Source organism: Siphateles boraxobius, unplaced genomic scaffold (assembly GCF_051911475.1).
Source record: "Siphateles boraxobius isolate OS27281-9 unplaced genomic scaffold, OSU_SipBor_1 8, whole genome shotgun sequence".
In the NCBI taxonomy this organism is placed as follows: domain Eukaryota; kingdom Metazoa; phylum Chordata; class Actinopteri; order Cypriniformes; family Leuciscidae; genus Siphateles; species Siphateles boraxobius.
Window position 1 is genome coordinate 11,261,811 of NW_027509208.1, and position 22,143 is coordinate 11,283,953.

A 22,143-nucleotide genomic window follows, 5' to 3' on the forward strand; every position below is an offset into this window, starting at 1 on the left:
ACTACTGCATATCATGACTCATAAAATCACCACAGTGTTTATGATCTTAAACAATAGACATTCTTATTTACATTCATACATTGTTTCAATTCAAAAAAACTTGAATGATATACTGAAAGAAGTTTAGGTTATGCTCATAATTATATTACAGCATTTACAATACTTACTAAAAAGCAAATCCCCATCCTCAAAGCTGAGATTTTAAAAGCATCAGCTCAGATTTCTGCAACATTGTTTATTTGACAAGTCAAAATTAACTCTTTATTTAAATTAAAAATTCCTTATACTTTGGAGTTGAGATATTCTTAGTTTTAAGGCCCCTTAAAACTGGTGCTTCAGCTCCTTCTGTGTGGCTGGAAGTGGCTGTGTTTCTTGTAGAGATACTGCTGTAAGTTCGTTCTGTTTGTAACTGTGTGGCACCTCCATAATCTTTAGGGGATTTGTCCTGCTGGTTGCCCTCTTGTTGGGTGGAGGAAAGGGATGCAATGTTGAACTTGTCCATTTCTGTTCTTCTTTGCTGCAGTAAACGTCTGCGTTCTTGCCTTTGAAGAACTTCTGAATTTTCTCTAAGATATTCTCTTGCATCTTCCTGTTCCAATGAAGGTGGGAATGTCTGTGGAACTGCTGGTAATTCATCTTGTGGTGGTTGTACATCCATTACCTGATGTCCTACAGATTGTTTGTCTCTGGACAAGGAGTTTAAACTTGACTTCCTAAATACTGACTTTAGGCCAGTCTGTTCCACTGAACTGTCAATAGATTCTCTTGTCAAAATGTTGTCCTTGAAACTAAAGCCAGACATCCGTGATTCAGATGCAGTCTTTATCAATGCAGGCCCTTTTTTCATAGAGACAGGAGGTGACCCCTCAGATGATAAACCGGGCCATGTGATTTCTGGGTCTGCATCCATTGTAGGTGTTAAATCTTTTTTCATTAATTTGGTTAAAGAAGTAGGTTCACTCTTTGTGAATGTTACGTACCTTTTTAACTTAGGGATTTTGTCAAGAGATATACCAATTTCTTGAAAGAAATTGTCACGATTTCTTCTTTGTTTAACATCATCATATGAAGTTCTGTATTTCTTTTTTTCTTGTACTTCCCCTATATTTATGGATTTTACAGTGTTTGAACTAAGAAATGATGACACAGCCGAGGAATGAGGTTCTGATTGTGTGAACTGGACGTACTTCTTTACTTTTGGGATACTGTCAAAAGATTTGTCTGTTTCTCCAATGATATTATAATCAGTTGAAGATGGTTTAACGTATTTAGATGAAGTGCTTGATATCCTTGTTTCTTTAGTTACCCCAGATATTCCAACTCTTTCAGTTAAGACAGCAGTTGATGACTGAGCAGGATATTGACTTTCAGCAGGTATGAAGTGAATGTATCTTTTAACTCTTGGTATTCTGTCAAGATTATCAGACGAAGTGATATGCGTCATTGATTCTGCTTTGTTTCCATTAGTGGCTGGTTGTACATCATCTTCTGCTGATGTGTTGGATCCCTTTAATTCTGTTGCTGTCACCTTTATGGATTTAACAACATTTGAAGAAGAAGAAAGTTGTGACTGGGCTGAGGAATAAGGTTCATATTGTGTGAACTCAATGTACTTATTTACTTTTGGGATATTGTAAAGATGTTCGCTTTCTCCAATGATATTGTCATCATTAGTAGATGGTTTAACATCATCTTCAGATGAAGTGCTTGGTCGTCTTGTTTCTTTGGCAACCACAGATACATCGACTCCTTCAGCTGAGAGAGCAGTTCTTGCCTGAACAGGAGATTGACTTTCAGGATGTGTGAAACGAATGTATCGCTTTACTTTTGGAATTTTATCAAAAGGTGCTCCTATATGTCCACCAAAATACTCTTCCTTAGCATTTAGTGTGTCATCATCCACAGATGAAATGCTTAATCTTCTTGTTTCTGAAATGACCTCAGATATTCCAACTCTTTCAGCTAATAAAGCAGTTTTTGACTGCTCAGGGGATTGATTTATAAATTGAATATATCTCTTAACTTGTGGTACTCTGTCAATATGTGCTTCTGTTTGCCCAAAGACATTGTCTTCCTTTACGTTCTCCTTAGGAGATGGTTGTGCATTATCTTCAACTAAGGTACTAGATCCTCTTGATTCTGTTTCTCTCACCTTCATGGACTTTACAGTGCTTGGAAGAGGAAATGGTGCAAGACCCTGGGAAGGTTCAAATTGTGTGAACTTAATGTATCTCTTTACTTTTGGTATTTTGTCAAAAGATGCACCTCTTTCTACAATGACATTATTATCATGAGATGGCTTATCATCAACTTCAGATGAAGTGCTTGATCTTCTTGTTTCTTGAAAACCCCCAGATATTCTTTCAGATAAGAGAGCGGCTGTTGTCTGAACAAGAGGTTCACTTTCAATCGAATTTGTGAATTGAATATATCGCTTAACCTTTGGTATTTTGCCAAGAGATGCTCCAGTATTTCCAAAGACATTGTCTTCTTTAGCGGTTAGTGTGGCATCTTCCTCAGATGAAGTGATTAATCTCCTTGTATCTTGATCTACTCCTGATATTCCAACTCTTTTAGCTGAGACAGCAGATGTTGATCGAGCAAGGGATTGACTTTCAGGATGTGTGAATTGAATGAATCTTTTAACTTTTGGTACTCGATCAAGAGATACTCCTGTTTGTGCAAAAACATTGTCTTCCAGAGCAACATCCTCAGATGAAGTGCTCTCTCTGGTGGCTGGTCGTCTCAATTCAGTTTCTGTCACTTTAATGGATTTTACTGTGCTTGAAGGAGGAAATGATGACAGATCTAAGGAATACTGCCCAGCTTGTGTGAACTTAATGTACCTCTTTACTTTGGGGATTTCAGCAAGGTATTCACCTGTTTCCCCAATGATATTATCTTCTTTAGTAGATGGTTTAACATCTTCCTCAGATGAAGTGCTCAATCTCCTTGTTTCTTTAGCTACCACAGGTAGATTGACTCTTTCAGATAAAAGTCCAGTTGTTGTCTGCACAGGAGATTGACTTTCAGGATGTGTGAATTGAATGTATCTCTTAACTCTTGGCACTCTATCAAGAGATGCTCCTGTTTGTCCAAAGACATTGTCTTCCTCGGCAGTTAGTTTGACATCATCCTCCAAAGAAGTGCTTGATCTCTTTGCTTCTGATTTGGTTTTCACCTCAGGTGTGACATGCAGTGTATCTGAAGTGGTATCTGAAGAAGGATCATACTGTTTAAATGTTATGTATCCTTTTACTTTTGAAACACCATCATAAGATGCGCTTATTTTCCTGAAGAAATTGTCTTTGTTGGTTGTCAGTTGAACATCATCTTTTGAGGATGAGCTATATCTCCCTGTTTCCATAATAGCATCTTTCTTGGTTAAAGAATTTGATGGCAGAGTTGGGGAATGAGGTTCAGACTGCTTGAATTGAATGTATCTATTCACTTTTTTAATATTTTCAGGAGATTCCTCTATTTGCATTAAGTAACTCTGGTCTCCAGATGATCGGTCAATTTTAGCTTCAGTTTTCTCTTCTATCTCAGGTGTAACTTTTATAGAGGAGGATGAAACTGATGGCGGGGTTGGAGAACTTGGTTTGGACTGTGTAAATTGAACATACCTCTTAACTTTTGGTACTGCATTAAAACCTATTTGGCCCCCAAAAAATGTTCCTGTAGCATTAGATTTGTCATCTGACTTGTCAGATGTGCCTGAACTTGTCTCCGCTGCCACCACAGGTCTCTTGGTTGAAACCGGTAAGGATGTTAGAGTTGGAGAGTAAGGTTTAGGTTGACTGAATTTAATGTATCTCTTAACATGTGGCACTGTATCGAGAGAAACGCCTATCTTTCTGAATAAATTGTCTTCATTAGATGTAGGTTTGATATCATCTTCAGAAGATGTACTTTGCCTCCTTGATTCAGGTTGTTCCACTTGTTCAGTTGAGATACTTTGTTTGTACAAGGGCAGTGTTTTCAAGTGAGGTTCAGTGTATGAGAATTGAATGTATCTTTTTACTTTTGGAAGTCCTTCATAAGATGCATCCACTTGTCCAACAATTTTTTTATCTCCAGTGGTTTGTTTGACATCATCCTCAGATAAGAAACTGGATCTCCTGGACTCCGTTGTCGCTATATAGTCAGGTGTGACTACCCCAGTGGTTGGTGGTGAAGATGGTAATTGGACTTGAAGATAGGAATCAGAGTGCGAGAACTGAAGGTATCTCTTCACTTTTGGTAAGTGATCAAGGGATAAACTCCTTCCGAATAGACTGTCTTCATTAGTGGTTTGTTCCTTAGTTAACTTTGTCTGCTTGTTAATAGAGACACCGCTGGTTCTTCCAACATCCCAACCAGTTGGTGACCTCCTCTCATCCATTTCATTTTCTTGTCTGTTGAACAGTCGTGAACTTAATGCTCTTAGTCTCATTAGACCTTTAGAATGTTTTTTCTCAAATACATCTGTGCTGCTAGAGGAGTTATCAAAGTCAATGTTGAGGCCTTTGTGTGTATTTTTATCTGGTGTGATGGATCCTCTATTTATCTCAGGTGGTATTGTAATCTCTAATTTTCTCGGGTACTCCATAAATTGATCTTCATCTTCACTGGAAATTGATCTATCAATATCATAGCCCCTATTCAGTCTGTTTATACTTGATCTATAGACAGGATGGACATGATATAGTGGAAGGCTCTCATGACTCCCATAGTATGATTGATCAGATCGTTTTTTGTATTTAGTCTTTTTCCCTGACAAACCTTTCCTGCTTGAGGTAGGTGATGATGGCAGAGATGAGGAATGGTGTTCGTGCTGCTTAAAATACATGTATTTCTTCATGTTTTGACTTTGATCTTTTGGTGAAGTGCTGAGCTGCATAGATTGTATTGTTGCTTCAGTTGTGCTCTCAATATTAGTTGAAGGTCTGGATATTGACAGAATTGGGGAAGAAGAGTCAAACTGTTTAAATGAAATGTATCTTTTTACTTTAGAAACTTCATCAGAAGATACACCCATTGTCCTGAAGTAATTGTCATCCTTAGTTGTCAGTTGAGCATCATCTTCTGAGGATGAATTATAAGTTTTAGCTTCCATCATAGCATCTTTTTTGGTTAAGGAAGGTGATGATGGCAGAGTTGGGGAATGAGGTTCAAGCTGTTTGAAGTGAATGTATCTCTTCACTTTTTGAATTGTACAAGGAGACACCTCTATTTGACTTAAGCTTCTGTTATCTCCAGAGGATGCATCAATGTTCGCTTCAGATTTTACCTCTATCTCCGATAATGATGGCAGAGTTGGGCTTCCAAAATGAGGTTTGGACTGTTTAAATTCAACATATCTCTTAACCTTTGGCACTGTGACAGGACTCACATCTAAAGATATTGCAAATTTGTCTGATTTGTTTACAATCTCATAATTCCCCTGTGAATCATCAATAGGCATACCCTCATCGACGCTGTCTCCGTGGGTAAAAGTCAAATGCATGTCCGAAGGCTCCAAAGTGATAGTCTCTTGTCTTATTAGAATGCCAGCACTAGGCATTCTTTCAGTAAATGTGACATCTTCAAGATGACCGAATCTGTTTAAAGTGTTCAAGTTTGCACCGTTCTCTGTGTCTGATTCATCCATGATTTCTGATTCTTCTAACTCTTTGTTTACAATATAATTGTTTGGTCCACCTACACTTTCATCACTGTCACTTGAATTAGAGAGGCTTTCTATGTCAGAGAGCTCAAATTGCTTTACATCATCTACAAGAACTTCTTTACCAAATGGTTTGTCAAGATCAAAATCCTCTGAATCAAATTTTATTTTGTCTGATTCTACTTTGCCATGCCTCCATGTGTCATCGTCCTTCAATGGATGTCCCAAAGCAGAGCTGGAGATGTCCCGGATACTTGACCTTTCAGAGCCTTCAGTGAAAGAAAAGCTCTCTCCACTGTCATTCCACAACTCTGGGTCCAAATCGTCAACATTCTGTTCTGTCAGTTTTGGTGACAATTCTGAAAATGGCTCTGTATTTTTGTTTGCAGGTATAGTGACAGGAGGAGGGTCAACACTTGATTCTCTTAATTCTCTTGAAAAGTTATCTTCCTGACTTGAGTGAGATGATGCTGAAGAACCGCCCCTTCTTTTTAACTGGATGATATAATTTGCATCTGGAATTGGCTCAAATTCCATGGATTTTGGCAGCAGTTTCTTACTATTTACAAAAGCATCTACTTCGCCTTCCTGCAGTGAGCGGCTACTACTGCTGTCTGCTCTTCCTCTATGATTCTCCACATCAAAGGCCTGCTTTTTACCACCAGGTATTGACGATTTCTTTTTTTCAATTTCCTCATAAAGAGTATCAGCTTCTGTGTTGCTCTCAGAGGAGCCATCTGCATGGTCATCCTCTACAGTGACATAGTAAGGCACTTGATCTTCAACTGTGACTCCACCGAATGTAACTCTTGAACCCACTCTCACTTCTTGTTCTTCTACATCAGAGTACCCCTCATTCACATATGGCTGGGGTCCAGTTGAGGAGGTTGTTGGTGGTGGTGAAGATTGTCTCTTGGATCGTATTCTCCTCCATAACTTGTCTAACAGTGGTCTCAAAAAAACACCAAGGATAAAGGCTAAAATGAATGTAATAATGACAGACAGGCAGACAGCAAGAACAAATTCTGACTGGGTCCTTGTCCCTTGCCGTATAACTGGATCATTTCTTGGAAAGTAAAAATTTTCTTGCTCATCCAAGATAATTGCTGCTTCCCTACGTGGTCTTGAGCCACTGCGTTTTTTGTAGACCTGTAGATCAAATACTGATATGTGCTCCCCTCGGACACCTGAAATGCATATATAAAGTCCTGTATGCTGCTCTGTGATGTCCTTAATTAGTAGTTCTGGTTGGTTATTTGTGACTTGACCCTGTGGAGTCCACCAATGAAACTGCATGATATCTAGAATGAAAAGTGAATTTATCACTAAAAGTAGATTAACATTTACATTGTTTACAAGCAGGTTTTAGAAGTTACTAACTCCTAGACTTTAAAATAATAACGTATTAATAATAACTGTTTAATAACTGTAAAAAATATATATTTTAAATTATGTCTCAAAATAGTAAATTGGGCTGATTTTATAAAATATAATAATGTATTTATATAAAATACAGAAGTAGCACCTTTACTGTCATTGCTGCAAGGAATTGATATCTTCATTCCCTCGTAGACAATCATGTTATGATGGTGACCAGATATGCTGTATTCATGTGTTGGACAAGTGAGCTCTGAGTCCTTCAGGTGAAGCAGATCTTTTCCAGCATGATGTGGTGGAGAGGCACACACCACTTGCCAGGAAACATTACCCATTTCATGATCAAAGCTTAACCATCTTCTCAAGGTCTGCAAGTAGCAGTCACACTTCCATCTGTTGAAGGAGACATTGACCAAGGCATCCAGGTACCGCAGGGACTGGTAGGCAGGGACAGGAAGGGTGACCAGCAGATTATAGCTCAGATCAAGGACCTGGATGGAATTAGTTAGTCAATGAAAAATTTTCGCAAGTTTTAATGCACACTGGGGTAAATATGTTGATGCACTGTTTAACTACAGTCTGTCAAAAGAGTGGAGCTGGTAGAGCATACTCCCAAACATGTAAAATCACTCTTATGATGATTTTCCGCTAGGATAAAAAAAAAAAAAACTAAACCATCAGACCAGTATTAAAATATTACACAAATAAGCTAAATATTTGAGATGTTACCTGCAGCTGTTTTAGGTCTATAAAAGCATTTGGGTGAATGCTTGTGATGCTGTTATGCTGGAGATGTAGCTCTTTCAGATAACTGCAGTTGTCCAGGTCAGTAAGACCTATCTTAGATATCTGGTTATAAGACAGCTGAAGAATCTGCAGAGACTTCATGCAGCCCAGCCCTGGAGGAGAAATGGATATTCTTAAGAGCAAAAAGCAATGATTAACAACCATGCAATGATAAACTTTTTAGTTAAATATAAATGTGTTCTTTGAGGTACAGAGTTTTTATTAGATTGCAAAGTCAGACATTTTTCAGGTGTTTTCAGTTATAAAAGCCAAACATAAGCATCTGTTTGTGCCAATATCTGTCCATAACAAACACCTACAGTAACATAGTACTGCACACCACGTGAGCACTACGTGAATCACCACTTGTTCTAGTTGAGGCTCTTGCAGCAACACTGCCATTGCACTGCACTTACTAGTTGTTGGTAATAGTATGCTAAGTATGTTAATAGTATTTGCATCTTTGTGGCTAATTTTATTGTCTTAATATCTATACCTGAAGGTCTTTTAATTATTTAGATGTACAGTATGTGAAACAAGTACATCCCAAATATTCTTAAACGTATCAAGAATTGAGTTCATTCAGAGTGAAAGGCTTACAAGGGTTCAGGTATGTCTGTCAGAGAAGATAAATGGAGAATTATCTTGCCTATTTAAAGAACCGTGTTGACTACTGAGCTGAAGCGAGGGTCTGTTGAACGAGTTTATCAGAGAGAAATATTGAGGCTGTGCCTTGAATCACAAAGAGTTGAAAAACATTGAGGCACCACCATCTAATTCACAGTGCTGCTTACAGGCTTCCCGGATTGGCATATGCTAAGGCAACAATTTAAAACCTGATTCTTGGTCTTTGTTACCAAGTCCATTTAGATTTCAAACACACAATAAGTTTCAAAGCAGACACAGAAGCATTAAAACCTTGCTGAAATTTCTGTAGTGGCTATCAACACTGACAATCACATCCTTGAACAGCATTTCAGAAATTAAATGAAAAGAAATATTAAGCTATTCCCTTAGAATAGCATTGGATACAAAATTTAAGACAAACCTCAAGAGACCATATTCAAAACGTGTTTGAATTGGCTTTCTGGTCAATAATTTAATATAAACATTATCTAAGATCCCCAGTTAAATGTCCTATGCTTCAGACATTTTAACAAAATAGATTGATTAAATGTACTACAGCAGGAAGGCTATAGCAAATTATAGTTGTTTCCAAATGATATACTATACACTATTTACGCTACCGCCTAGTTTATCAATTTTATACGATTATTTTGCCATCCAGGATGTGTCTTATAGACCCTACATAAGGACAGCTGTGACAGTTGAATGCATGAAGTGTTCAACCTAGGCCCTGTCCCAAATGGCACCCTGAACACTCCTAGTATTCCTACGAGTCCACGCTTTCTTGACATAACGCACATCGACCATGCTCGCGAGCACCCTTCTGAAACCTAATATGACAAAAGGGACACTCAACGATAGCATGGACTTACAATGGCTGTCGCGTGCATGTCTGTTAAGTCCACAAGACCATAACTGCGTTCAAACTGCAAATTCCCTTTTGCCGCCCTGCCAACGACGCCGTAGAAAGATTCGTGGATGCTCTGAGATCGAATGCTTGTTCTTTTATTAAACTCTATTTAAAGGGGCCGCAAAAGAAAACAAGGATGTTGATCGTTATTTATGAAGACTGACTAAGTAGGGTACAAGTTAACCTCATGGAATATTTTAAATGTGAAAGTAAGAAATTGATCGATGAAAAGAACTTAACAATTATAGTGACATGTTTGCTAACGAAATAAACCAATAAAAAGCCATTTGTGTAATGTTGCTCTTGTGTTCATGGTTAAAGGGTTAGTTCACCCAAAAATGAAAATTAAGTCATTAATTACTCACCCCCATGCTGTACCAACCCCGTAAGACCTTCGTTCATCTTCGAAACACAAATGAAGATATTTTTGATTAAATCTGAGAGGTGGATCACTGCTACATAGGCTGCCAGAGGGAATGAAACTTGACGGCCCAGAAAGTCATTAAAGAACATGTTTAAATATTCCATGTGCCTACTGTGGCTCAACTATAAGTTTGTCAAGCGACGAGAATACTTTTTTTCCGAAAAAAAAAACATAAATAACGACTTTATTCGACTACTCCTTTTCTTCCTTGTGGGCCTGAGACGAGAGTTCAAGAGATTTCCACGACGCAAGCGCGAGAACTGAACAAGAAGTATTAGAAGAAGAACGTCCTCTTCTCAGTTCTCGCGCATGCGTCGTGGAAATCTCTTGAACTCTCGTCTCAGGCCCACAAGGAAGAAAAGGAATAGTCGAATAAAGTCGTTATTTATGGGTTTTTTTTCGGGAAAAAAGTATTCTCGTCGCTTGATAAACTTATAGTTGAGCCACTGTAGGCACATGGAATATTTAAACATGTTCTTTAATGACTTTCTGGGCCGTCAAGTTTCATTCCCTCTGGCAGCCTATGTAGCAGTGATCCACCTCTCAGATTTAATCAAAAATATCTTCATTTGTGTTCCGAAGATGAACGAAGGTCTTACGGGGTTGGTACAGCATGGGGGTGAGTAATTAATGACTTAATTTTCATTTTTGGGTGAACTAACCCTTTAAGTGCTAATCTTATTTGCATTCCCGCTGAAAAACAAGCATTCTAGCGTGAAAATGTTGCCTATAAATAGTGTTGTGTGCCTTCTTAGCAAATTCACATGATCAACCTCTCCTCTATTTTGCTTGTAAACTATTGGCGCTTTTCCACTGCATGGTACGGCTCAGTACAGTTCGGCTTGGCATGGTTCGGCTCGCTTCGCTTTTCCACTGCGTGGTGCGACTCGGCACGGCATGGCTCGGTTCGCTTTTGCTCGGTTTGCTTTTCCACTGCAGTTAGTACCGCTTCAAAGTGGGTGGGATTATAGCCTGAACGTTATAGTTTATCCGCTCCTTGGCAACCAACGAGAGGAACGTCTGCACTTAGTCCACTGACCACGATTCAGCCATTTCTTTTTTGGAATTGTTTTTTCTTTTTTTTTTCTTCAAGCAAGTCAATCAAGTAGTTTTAAAACATGTGCTACAGCAGTGGCTGTTACTGGCTATTTAAATCTAGCGGGTTTGGTGTCTCGCAAATACAATGATGCTGTTAGTGACGATTCTGTCTGACCAATCAGTGATCTGCAGTGTTTTCACGTCACATTTTAGTATCGGAACGGTACGCTTAGAACCTCAACAGAGGTGGTACCATTTAAAGCAAGCCGAAGTGAGCCGTACCGTACCATGCAGTGGAAAAGCGCGACAAGTGAGCCATACCGAGCCGAGCTGACCGCTCCATGCAGTGGAAAAGTGCCATATGTGGTCGGAACCAAAGTTTACTTAACTGCGTTCTCTGGAATCCTCTCAATCGGAGGACTTCTACATTACGATTGGTTGCCGCCAAACCGTGTCATAGCTCATTACCATAAAGTTGACCTGCCTTCAACTCTCCTCGCCGCTCTCACCGTCCAAGACGCGTCGCCCTCGCCGGAGCTCGGTGGCAGTGTGAACGCACAGTAAGTGCATATGAAGTGTGCCATTTGGGACATGGCCGTACTTTATTTTTTGGTGAATAACATTATACATGTATTTGAAAAAACGCCTTTCTTTGTGAATAGTACACTACTCGCACTACAAAATGGCATAGCATAAGTACACAAAGGCTTTAAGACACCTTTGGACAGGCTAGAACCCCATGTTAGAGTTAATGTGAAGGTTGGTCAAAATACAATGCCCTAATAAAATGAACTCTCTGGAATGTTGAGACCATTATCACCCTTTTATAGCCCGTTATGAGGCACTGGAATGCCAGCGCCCAACCCTTGTGACTAGATGATAGGTGATTTCTTTTCACTTCAGCCTTAGGGTGGACTGGTTTAAATGGAATCTAACAGGTCAGAAGAGTGTGTAATCACAACAGATCAAAGTTCCACTGATGATGCAATCATATACACCTGGGTGGAGAGTGTGTGGGTTTTATGAATGTCACAGATTAAATAATACAGAGATCCAATTATTTAAGCATTAGTTTCAATGTTTGTAGTAGTTCTCATTATTCAATTATTAAAAATGAATGATTCCTTAACAGCAAGTATTTAAATGGCATGATTAATTTACAATTTATTTTGTTTCCATCCACCCATCACATGAGTTAACAATAAGGATGGGAATGTCATCATTATGGTAATGTGACCAATTAAGTTACCTTGATTTCCTTTATAATTTAAATATGCTTTTCAGGTCAACGAGGAGTAGAGATGTTTTTTACAATATAAATTACTAATGCTGTGTGTATCATATGCATACTCCTGCTGCATGCACGTACCCTTTGGTAGATGTTTTAGATGGTTTCTTTCTGCAGACAGCAGCTGAAGGTCAGATGCCCAGGATGTGCATTCCTGTTCTCCACTTGACAGGGTCCTAGTGCCTGACCGGTCTTTCTTCAAAATCAAAGACAGGCTCTCCAGAGCATTACTTCCCACCCATAGGTGCAGAAGTCCCATCAATTTCACTTGACCAAAGCTGAGAGGAGCCAGAGAACGCAGGGCATTATTGGATAGGTTCAAGGAAACCGCAGTTGCTGGGATGCGTGTGGGAGTCGTAGTCAGGCCTAAAGAAGAGCAGTTCAGAAGAGGACCTTTCTGGCACAGGCAGGGAACAGGACAGGCAGAGGTGGGGAAGGAGTGTGTCCCCCAGAAGTGGAGAAGCAGCACTGCCACACCAAGCACTGACCTGTATGCTGACATTATAGTCAGCCCTGAAAAATTTAAACGCAACAAATGATGGATCTAAAATGATGACAGGAAATGGCATATTCACATTTGTATGGTACAACACAGAGAGACAAACAACAACAAAAAGATATAGGATGAGAGCTGAAAAACTTATCCGTCATGAAATCCATTGCTGCACCACAGAATCGATCAAATAAATTATATGTACACTGATATATATATACACACACGCAGTTCAAGTCTAAATTACTAAACACCAATCGTTTACTTGCCTAAGCTTAAGGTAAAATTAAAGTAAAACTTTTACACAAATCACAGATACATTGTATGAAAAATTGTGTAGTAGGTTTGTTTAAAACTAACCTTCTCAGGGTATCGATGCTCCACTCGGCTCGGACAATCTGACTGTAGCCAGATAATTACCAACAAAACACTGAGACTTGACTGAGAAATTCTTTGACTTTAACTCCAACTTCCCTGAGATCAAAGTCTGAATAGCATTATGGCACCAGAAATACACACAGAACAATCGTTCTGCAATCACTCACTTGCCTGAGTTAATGTCTTACTCAGGTTTGTTACCTCCCAAGCATTTAAAGGACATTGAAAACTTAAACAAATAAAATAACAAAAACTATAAAAAGATTTCCTATTTTATACATAAGAAGAATTTACATAAATATGTATAGGGATTGATATTTTAGTGAATTTAATTTCCACCAGATCATTAACCAAAATTAATAATTGAAAAGTAAAGTAATCCCTTAACTCAGTCACTACATGATATAACCAAACTTAATATTTGTTAGCACTGAGATTGTTCATGTAACAGTTCAAACAATCACAATAGACATCTCTTTTCAATCAAAACCTGTTTTTGCATTTATTAACAAAAACATAGAAGTGTGAAAAGCATTGATTTTCCCTATCAGAATATTTGTGATTTTAACTAAAACCACAGACATGATAAGATGGTTTCAGACTAATTCATTGCAGGGTTGAAAAGAAAGTCTGACATCTGACAATTAGTTTCTTAAGCACAGAGGATTTTTTAGCTTGGACATCACAATAATACTGTATTCAAAAACAACAATAAATACCACATGTACCCAGAAAAACTAGGCCAAGAAGGTTATATTGCACAAAATGTCACACTTGGATAACTCGAATATATATCATAGAAGTTTCCTGTTATTATCTTATCAAAAGATATTAGATGGTACACACCTCTGAACATGTCATTAGGCGACAAGTCATTTGTCATTAGTCCATGGCACTCTAAGAATGGCACTATAATACAAACCTTGAAAATATGTGCCAGAATTGATGTATCACCAACCACTGTTTCAGGATCAGGATTATAGTGTTACTTACATAAGATGTGGCTGTCCTGATCCTGCTTCAGTGAAGATAGAGATTGTTACAAAGAAATGAGAAGAAAAAAGTTTGTTTGCACAATAAAAGTAATGACTTTATCCAACAATTTATTTTCTTCTGTGCGAGTCTCCGCTCTGTTCATGTGAGCACCACGACACATGCGTGTGATGCTGACGCAGGATCCCGCCAACACTGAGCCGGCGTTCTGACGTAGAACCTGGAAGCGCTGCACTGTGTTTACAATGTGAAGAAGAAATTGTTGAATAAAGTCCTTATTTTTATTTATTTCGCGCACAAAAAGTATTCTTGTCACTTCACAACATAAGGTTGAATCACTTTAGTCACATGGACTATTTTAATGATGTCTTTACTACCTTTCTGGGCCTTGAAAGTGGTAATAACGTTGCATTCTACGGGGGTCAGAAAGCTCTCAGATTTCATCAAAAAGATCTTAATTTGTGTTCCGAAGATGAACGGGTTTGAAATTACATGAGGGTAAGTAATTAATGACATAATTTTAATTTTTGGGTGAACTAACCCTTTAAATAATATTGGCCACTTTAAATTCTAAAGCCAAAATGACCATGTAGAATTAGTCTTTCAGATTAAACAATACAGAGGGCTTATGACACTATTTTAACATTTGTATCAGAGTCAAACAACATCCCTCTTTTTATGTGGCCATTTGATGGTTATTAATGACCGGAGGGGATTGTAAAAGAGTGTAATAATACTGCTCAGAAAATCCCTGGACTCAAATTACTCTGCTATGATACAATATATAAAGCACATGCAGTGAAGGTTGAAAGTAGGCAGCTTAAAGACTGTAAATCACTGAGGTAAGCCAATGATAATGCACAGGGAGCTCTCGGTCATAAAAGAAAACCGTACTGTTTGTGCTCGGCCGGATTTATGGTTGTAGGGAGCGATTATCATCATAGAGGTATGTGTGTGAGTGTGTTACTAGACCTCCAATAAAGTTAGGTGGGCATGTAGTAGAAACTGTCCTGGTGGATGGGAGTTTGTATATTGCATGTGTAAACTAATATAGGCTAATTATTGTCAAGTTAAAAAAAACACAAAAAAAACCCACATTATCATCTTTGTATCTTTTGGCAGTTCACCCGAAATGTCATGTTTCATTTGAAAACGTTGATGAGCATGTGTATTCCAGTGGTATTCATCTCACTTTCATCAGTGTGCTGCTCCACAGGGGTTGTCGGACGTTTGGCAGCCCATGTTAGAGTATTTGACCTGTACTCTGAACAGTGTCCCATCTGCACACATGCAAAGTTTATACCTCTCCAACCCCTCATTGAAGTACAAGTCTCCCCCCAGAGAGGAGTTTGGTATACGCGAAGGACTGAACATCACTGAGCCATTTAGAATAATGCTGTTTTCCTGCAAACAAAACAGAAAAAAACATTCATACAACTCATACTTACGTTCAGATTCATATTTACGATACTTTTCAAAAGTTCGGGGTCAGTAAGCAGCTCAACTGTTTTCAACATTGAATAATAAGAAATGTTTCTTGAGCACCAAATCAGCATTAGAATGATTTCTGAAGGATCATGTGACACTGAAGACTGGAATAATGATCCTGAAAACTCAACTTTGCCATCACAGGAATAAATTAAATTTTAAAATATATTAAAATAGACAACAGTTATTTTCAATTGTAATGACATTTTACAATATTTACCGCTTTCAGCTCGATGTCCCCACCCATGCTGAACTCCACAGTTTTGCCCATGATGTAAACTCCCTCGTTGCCACGAATAATGGCCTTACCGTCTCCTTTGATAGTGAGGTCAGATGATGCATTGCTGGTGATCTACAAAGTATGGCACTGAGTCACTGTACAAACACACCTCTAAGACGATCATAAATCTCATATCAAGGCTTTAAGATTTGTCCTGTGTCGGATGCAGTGTGATTAGGTACATTGAATTAACAACTCAAATTAACTCAATTATTTAGGTTTCATAAGCCTATGAGTCCAGGACTGTGAGTACAGTTGCTTACTCTCTCAGTAGAAGCTTTCTTCACATTGAGAACCTTGACCTCTTTGGGCAGGTGGAACTCATGGTTGTCAAAATCAGTGCTAAAGAACGTCGTCTGAGTGCGGGGGTCAGTGAAGGAGATGCCCAAGTCGCTGACGATAGACGTTTTATCTTCCTCCACGCTCAGCTTAGTGTTGCCTTGCTGGAACACCACCTGTAACACGCAGAAAACACCTAAATTAATACACATTCTCATATAATCACTCAGAGGATACAGATTCAGAGAAAGTCAGATACTATGCTGACTGACTGGGTTATTGTTGCCAGTAATGACGAGGTCCTGGTCCTTCCTGCCGCCCACTGTGCTCTTATGCAGCGGGTGAACCACACCCATATCGGCCTTCTGTTTGAAGCGTAGCAGGCCACTCTCGTGAAACTCCATACTTTCACAACCTCCCGGACCTATCCGTATAACTGTCCATATCACTAGAGTTATCTATAAAAGACAGACAGTGATAATGTATGAGTGTCTCTGTATTCAAGTGAGTATAAGAGATGTAACTGAAGTGACTGAAGTGGTTTTGAAAGAAGTCACAAAGTGACTCACATACTCACAAGGCCACATTTATTCAAAACTGAGCATTTTTAGATTGTGGAATATTATTAAAATTTAAAATTACTGTTTGAAATGGAATGACGAAGATGAATTTTCAAAAATCATTACTTTAGTCTTCCTTGTCACATGATCCTTCAGAAATCATTTTAATATGCTGATTTGGTGCTCAAGAAACATTTATTATTATCAATGTTCCAATCTACACACTCACTCTCAGGTGCTGAGACATATTTATCTATGTTAACTTTAACTTTATCTTCTGTTTACAATAACAGACCTTTTCAGAGTGCCGACCTTTTTTGCATTTTTTATCATCAATTTTGAAAACAGCTGTGTTAGAATAGAAAGTTCAAAACAGCATTTATTTGAAATACAAATTTTGTAATATCATAAATGTCTTTACTGTCACTTTTGATCAATTTATTGCATCCTTGCTATATTAGTATATATCCTATTATATTAACACAAGTATATACAAGTATATCCTATTATATTAATAATATCACAGGCACAACAAACAACAGATAAACTCACAATGAGATTAATGAGCGCAAGCAGAAAGAGTAGGATGACTATGCCAATGGCAATGATGCCCTTGCGACCCCTCAGTCCTGTCTTGTGGAGTCGCTCCTCTTCAATTGGAACATATCCGGCCTTAAAATTACTGTTGTGCTCTTTATTAGCTGATCTGCGCTCGATAGCCTTCTCCCTCATAGATTTCTTCATTGGGGCATTTGAGATTTCCTGTGGATATAAGGAAAAAAGGATGAGTAGATGTTACAATTATTGTATGTTACTGGACATTTAATAGACAATCTATTACTGCTGCAAGTGGTCTGCCATTAAATTTCACACCAACAAGAACCCCTTCAATATTCAGCTTTACTTACATAGATTGCAAACAAGATATTTGATGTGCTGCTGAGTTTCGGTGTAAACATTTTTATAATAGAAACAAAAATACTTAAGCCTCACTTAAAATGTATCTAATGCATCTAAAAAACCTTTTCCAATTACTTTCAAACAGCTGGTTAAGGCTAATTTTTTAGTGGATTCGAGTTCACACAGGTGTCCTAGCAGAATAGTCAATGGCGTAGTTCATCATATTAATTATATTAACATGTTCACTAATGTTTGACAGCCACAAAGTATCAAAATGCTTTTTCATCTTAATTTGAACATTATACCTATTACATAACATTATACTATACATCTTATTATTTTATATAATAACATATCTATTTTTATCACTTTAGATCTAACAAATATATTTTTGTTATTAAACTATCTTTTTTAAAATAAATATAATTTCAGTTTAATATTTTATTATTTAGTTATATAATTACGCAATGCAATGTTATTTTAAGCATGTCTTTAAATGCCGAAATATCACAGTATAATGTAGTGTAGCCTAATATTTAAGCAAATATATATTTCAATCTTCCCTTTTGAACTATTTAGGATACATTATTTTGAATAGAGCACTAAATAGTGACAACTGATTTCATATTCATGTGAGTTACTTATGTGGTGGTCTGATTTGGGAATATGCATATAATTACATAGCCTACATTGAATAATACTGAACTGAAGAGATTATGAAGTGGCATATGGTTCTGCAATATTTCAGCCATTTTTCAGTGAAATGTATCTTCTTTTAGAATGAATTAACAATAAACACTTTTATGCTATTGCAGTGTGATAGCTAACCAGTGTTGCAGTCTCAGGAATGCAGTATGAGTTCGTCTGTCTACATGTATGCCTAAAAATAAATGACACGCACCCCCCTCGGTAATAAATTAGAGCGTATGTATTTAGACAGAAAAAGGTTTTATTTTAAAGCTCCAAAGTATCATCATTCGGTATAATATGAGCAAACTTAGAAGCAAATGTAACCCCGCAATAATGAGTAAATTTTTCCATAAAAGATCCAGACATAAATTGCACAGATGATCGTTACCCATTCACATACATCGCTATTGACATCGTTTGAGGTTTGAAGTTAATATACACGACTCGTGTTAACGCCGAAAATCACTTGAAAAGCATCACAACGGAGAAAACATTTACATTTCACATTGAAAACAGACCTGCTCCGACGCCATGTTGACCCTCCCTCTCAGAACACTGACTGCACTCACTGACAGCTTCACACAGCCTGAGGAGAAACCACTGCGAGAGAACCGTTATCCAAACAATAACCACAAATAGCCAAACTTTCACGTGGACTATACGCTTCAAACATGTCTATCCTGAAAAATGTAATTCCAGAAATACAGACCAAGTTTGAAGAAGGAATGACTTACTTTTAAGGGATCGAACATAATATGTTAGATGGTTTGTTCCTCCGCTAAAAAGAGCCAGTTGTGAATCACAGACTCGCCGTATAAGGAAAGTACAAATAAACACATCCCCCCCCCCCACCCCCCGTTCAATGTTAACGCTAGAGAGAGAACCTGTTATTATAACTTGTCTATTATGTTTTTAGTTTTATTTGTTTTTCCAAACCCCCCTTTTCCCAGTTATAAATGTTTTTTCTTTTCTGTATTACTCGTGTTAACTATAAGGTCCAGCTATAATATTTAAATCATGGACTCCAGACAAAATTATTTTCAGGTAAGTGGGCCATCCCTGACTGAAATTTTATGAAATCGGAATATCAGAACATTCATAAATCAGAATATGGATGAAAATGAACTCTACGACATATTAAACATGGTACTATAACATGTGCAACAAAAAATAGACAAAATTTGAGTAAGACTCACATTGAATAAAAGTAAAAAAATAATTAAAATAGTATTGTAAAACTCTTTTTCTGTCTAAGTTTTCTTATGAACTTGAATTTATATTGTGTCCGTATTTTAAAGCTTTATATTCTGCATCTACATTTTGCTCCTCTCATAATTTCTTCACTCCACAGATTGAATTTAATGCCGCATCTTATTCTCTGCTCTTTCTTTTCTTTCTTCAATCTCTGACTCATAATGCTGATTTCTTTTTTCTAAAAAAGTATGCATGTTAACTATAAAATAACCAGTGAATGTCAATTTATTTAATGAATTTGAGTGTAATTACTGAAGGTGAAAGGTTGCCCACTTTACCTGAATCTGCTGACCCACTTTATCTAACACATGCAGCCAAAGTGGACCAGTAATATTTAAACACCAAATATTAAAAAAAAAAAAAAAACGATTTTTAAACATTTTATTCTTTGCATTTTATTCCCTGTTAATTGAAGTAACAAACAAAACAGGACACTGTCATAATATTTGTTTATAATATTTGGGTGCCCTAAGCACAAATGCTTGGTGGTTCACCCCCCCACTCCCCACTCGACACCCCCTCACCCACCCACTCACCCGAGGAATAACAACCATTTAGAATTTCTTAGTTAGGTTCTTAGTTAGGTTTATATAGGCCTATGTGTCACTGGAACATTTAAAATTCAAAACTCTATTTTACCTTTAAAAGAGGTCCGATGAGGCACAATATAATAATTCTGTACATAATTTGTAGGGCTGGGAAAAGATTGATCGTGATTAATCGCATCCAAAATAAAAGTTTGTGTCTACATGAATGATTTATGTGTGTGTACTCTGTATCATTATTTTGTATATATATAAATACACATTTGCATGTATGTATTTATGAAATATTTGTTATTTATATATAAAATATTTAAATGTATATATAATATAAATTATATATAAATATATACAGTATATACATGCAAATATTTCTTAAATATATACATGCATATGTGTGTGTATTTATATATACAAAATAATTATACACCGTACACACACATATATCATGTAGACATGTAGTTTTTTTTCTTTTTTCTAATTGCAGTTTCACCAACAGATGTCGCCCTTGGGCCTTGGCCTATGAACCTCTTGAAAATGACCGCGTTATTCGCATAGAACAACAACGAAAAAGCGTATCTAAGCGGTCTTCCTTTTCTTCTCAAACAAACTAACTGCATCTTAAACAGCCCAAGTTTCAAAATTTCCCGGGGGAAAATTTTGATTTCTTGAAGATCTCAGACAGCCCTGCATGTTGAAAGATTCAACATGCAGGGCTAAAAAAGCCTTCCCCGGATCATTTACACTACTAGCGACGCCCCCCTGGACATGCATACACGACGCAAGGGCGCCCGCGCTACAAAACTAACATTTTTATTTAAAACATTGTCTTACCTGCAAGCGACGCACGAGTATCATCCTGCTGTCTCTTCTTTTTCCTTTTTCCGCCCCCGACTCTTGGTGCCTTTTCGAGGCCATGTCTGAGGTCGGTGTCTGCCAAATTTGACATTGATTGAGGCATGAACAGACCACTGGGAGGTGGGGAAGGGGGGGCACCAGAGGGAGACTGGCACAGGAGATTCACCTTTTTCTCGACTAATTTGGTCTAGGCCTATATTACTTTTGTATTGCTTTTGTATATTAACATGCTTTAGACATTTTATTTATTATTTATACTAGTAGCCTATTGTGATGATTTTTCACGACCCAGATTTTTTGGTGCCCCCCCAAGCACTTGGTGCCCTACGCGCAGTGCGTGATGTGCGTGTGCGAAGCGCCGGCCCTGACACCAGTAATGTTTTTTTATGGCAAATTTATAAAAGCTATTTAAATGTCCTAACTGAACTAAGGCCCATAATCCTTGCTTAACCAAAGACCTGTCTGTGAAATGTACTCAGTTACTAACGTAAGCTCGGTTCCCTGAGAGATAAGGGAATGAGTATTGCCTAGCTATACGCTATGGGAAAACTCCTTTTCTCGAGAATATTGAAGCCTTTATTTTAAAACGCAGTGCAGCTGCACAGCAAGCACAGTGCAGGCTGTCTAATCACGCTGATTGGCTGGGCTGCGGCAACTGCACAAACCTATGCAAGCGCGCGAGGACACGCAAACCTATCAGGGCGCTTCCCGCCTCACACTCGCCAGAATGGGCGTGGCTGCTGACTATATAAGTGGCCCATTTCGCCATAGAAATCAGGTTAAATCAAGGCGTCTGTTGAAATCACCTTCCTCCTTGAGACCAGAACCATGCCTACACCAGACTGGTACCAGCTGGTGTCTTTCCAAAGGCGCCAGGGCTTTCATACAGCCGTGGTTTACCCTGATACATAGGCGGCCATGCATGAGCCGGGACTTTGGGTTTCAGCCAGCACTGAAGGGGGCTCATAAGCAGTAGGCCTAGCTGGAGTACTGACGATGCAGAGGCCATAAGGCCAAGTGCCCTTTGAAACATTCTGAGGGGCGTGAGGGAGCCTATTTTGAAGGAAGCAGCTAGCTGTTGGATAGAGAGAGCGCGGTCTGGCTTGATCCAAGCTCTCATCTGAACAGAGTCGATAACTGTTCCGAGGTACGTTATAGGCTGGCTGGGGGACAGTATACTCTTGGAGAAGTTTATCCTGGAGTACTGACGATGCAGAGGCCATAAGGCCAAGTGCCCTTTGAAACATTCTGAGGGGCGTGAGGGAGCCTATTTTGAAGGAAGCAGCTAGCTGTTGGATAGAGAGAGCGCGGTCTGGCTTGATCCAAGCTCT

The 22,143-nt window shown here is 38.3% G+C and overlaps 2 protein-coding genes across 3 annotated transcripts; both read right to left on the reverse strand.

The window, feature by feature from the left end:
• Positions 1–37: 37 nt before the first annotated feature.
• On the reverse strand, positions 38–13,058 carry lrrc66 (leucine rich repeat containing 66). Its single transcript, XM_077220553.1, has 5 exons — positions 12,951–13,058; positions 12,179–12,610; positions 7,754–7,923; positions 7,173–7,515; positions 38–6,948 (listed from the first exon to the last, which is right to left on the reverse strand). The coding sequence occupies exons 2-5, from the start codon at positions 12,597–12,599 to the stop codon at positions 266–268; spliced, it is 7,617 nt and encodes a 2,538-aa protein (XP_077076668.1). The 5' UTR covers positions 12,600–12,610; positions 12,951–13,058; the 3' UTR covers positions 38–265.
• Positions 13,059–13,444: 386 nt separating this feature from the next.
• sgcb (sarcoglycan, beta (dystrophin-associated glycoprotein)) lies at positions 13,445–18,995 on the reverse strand. 2 transcript variants are annotated; one of them, XM_077220578.1, is made up of 7 exons: positions 18,893–18,995; positions 18,677–18,758; positions 17,121–17,330; positions 16,281–16,466; positions 15,993–16,184; positions 15,670–15,801; positions 13,445–15,365 (listed from the first exon to the last, which is right to left on the reverse strand). In XM_077220578.1, exons 2-7 carry the CDS (start codon positions 18,689–18,691, stop codon positions 15,159–15,161), a joined length of 942 nt encoding a protein of 313 aa, XP_077076693.1. In that variant the 5' UTR covers positions 18,692–18,758; positions 18,893–18,995; the 3' UTR covers positions 13,445–15,158. The 2 variants fall into 2 exon arrangements, with proteins under 2 accessions (XP_077076693.1, XP_077076694.1); XM_077220579.1 differs by lacking the exon at positions 18,893–18,995 and having other exon boundaries at positions 18,677–18,766.
• Positions 18,996–22,143: the final 3,148 nt, after the last annotated feature.

Coding starts and splice junctions, on each gene's coding strand:
- lrrc66 (XM_077220553.1), bottom strand. CDS start 12,599: ATGTCAGCATACAGGTCAGTGCTTGGTGTGGCAGTGCTGCTTCTCCAC. Junction 7,924..12,178: donor TCTAAAACATCTACCAAAGG/GTACGTGCATGC, acceptor TTTCTCCTCCAG/GGCTGGGCTGCATGAAGTCT. Junction 6,949..7,172: donor TTGCAGCAATGACAGTAAAG/GTGCTACTTCTG, acceptor TTTTCATTCTAG/ATATCATGCAGTTTCATTGG.
- sgcb (XM_077220578.1), bottom strand. Junction 16,467..17,120: donor TTGCGCTCATTAATCTCATT/GTGAGTTTATCT, acceptor TGTCTTTTATAG/ATAACTCTAGTGATATGGAC. Junction 16,185..16,280: donor TTACTGGCAACAATAACCCA/GTCAGTCAGCAT, acceptor TGCGTGTTACAG/GTGGTGTTCCAGCAAGGCAA.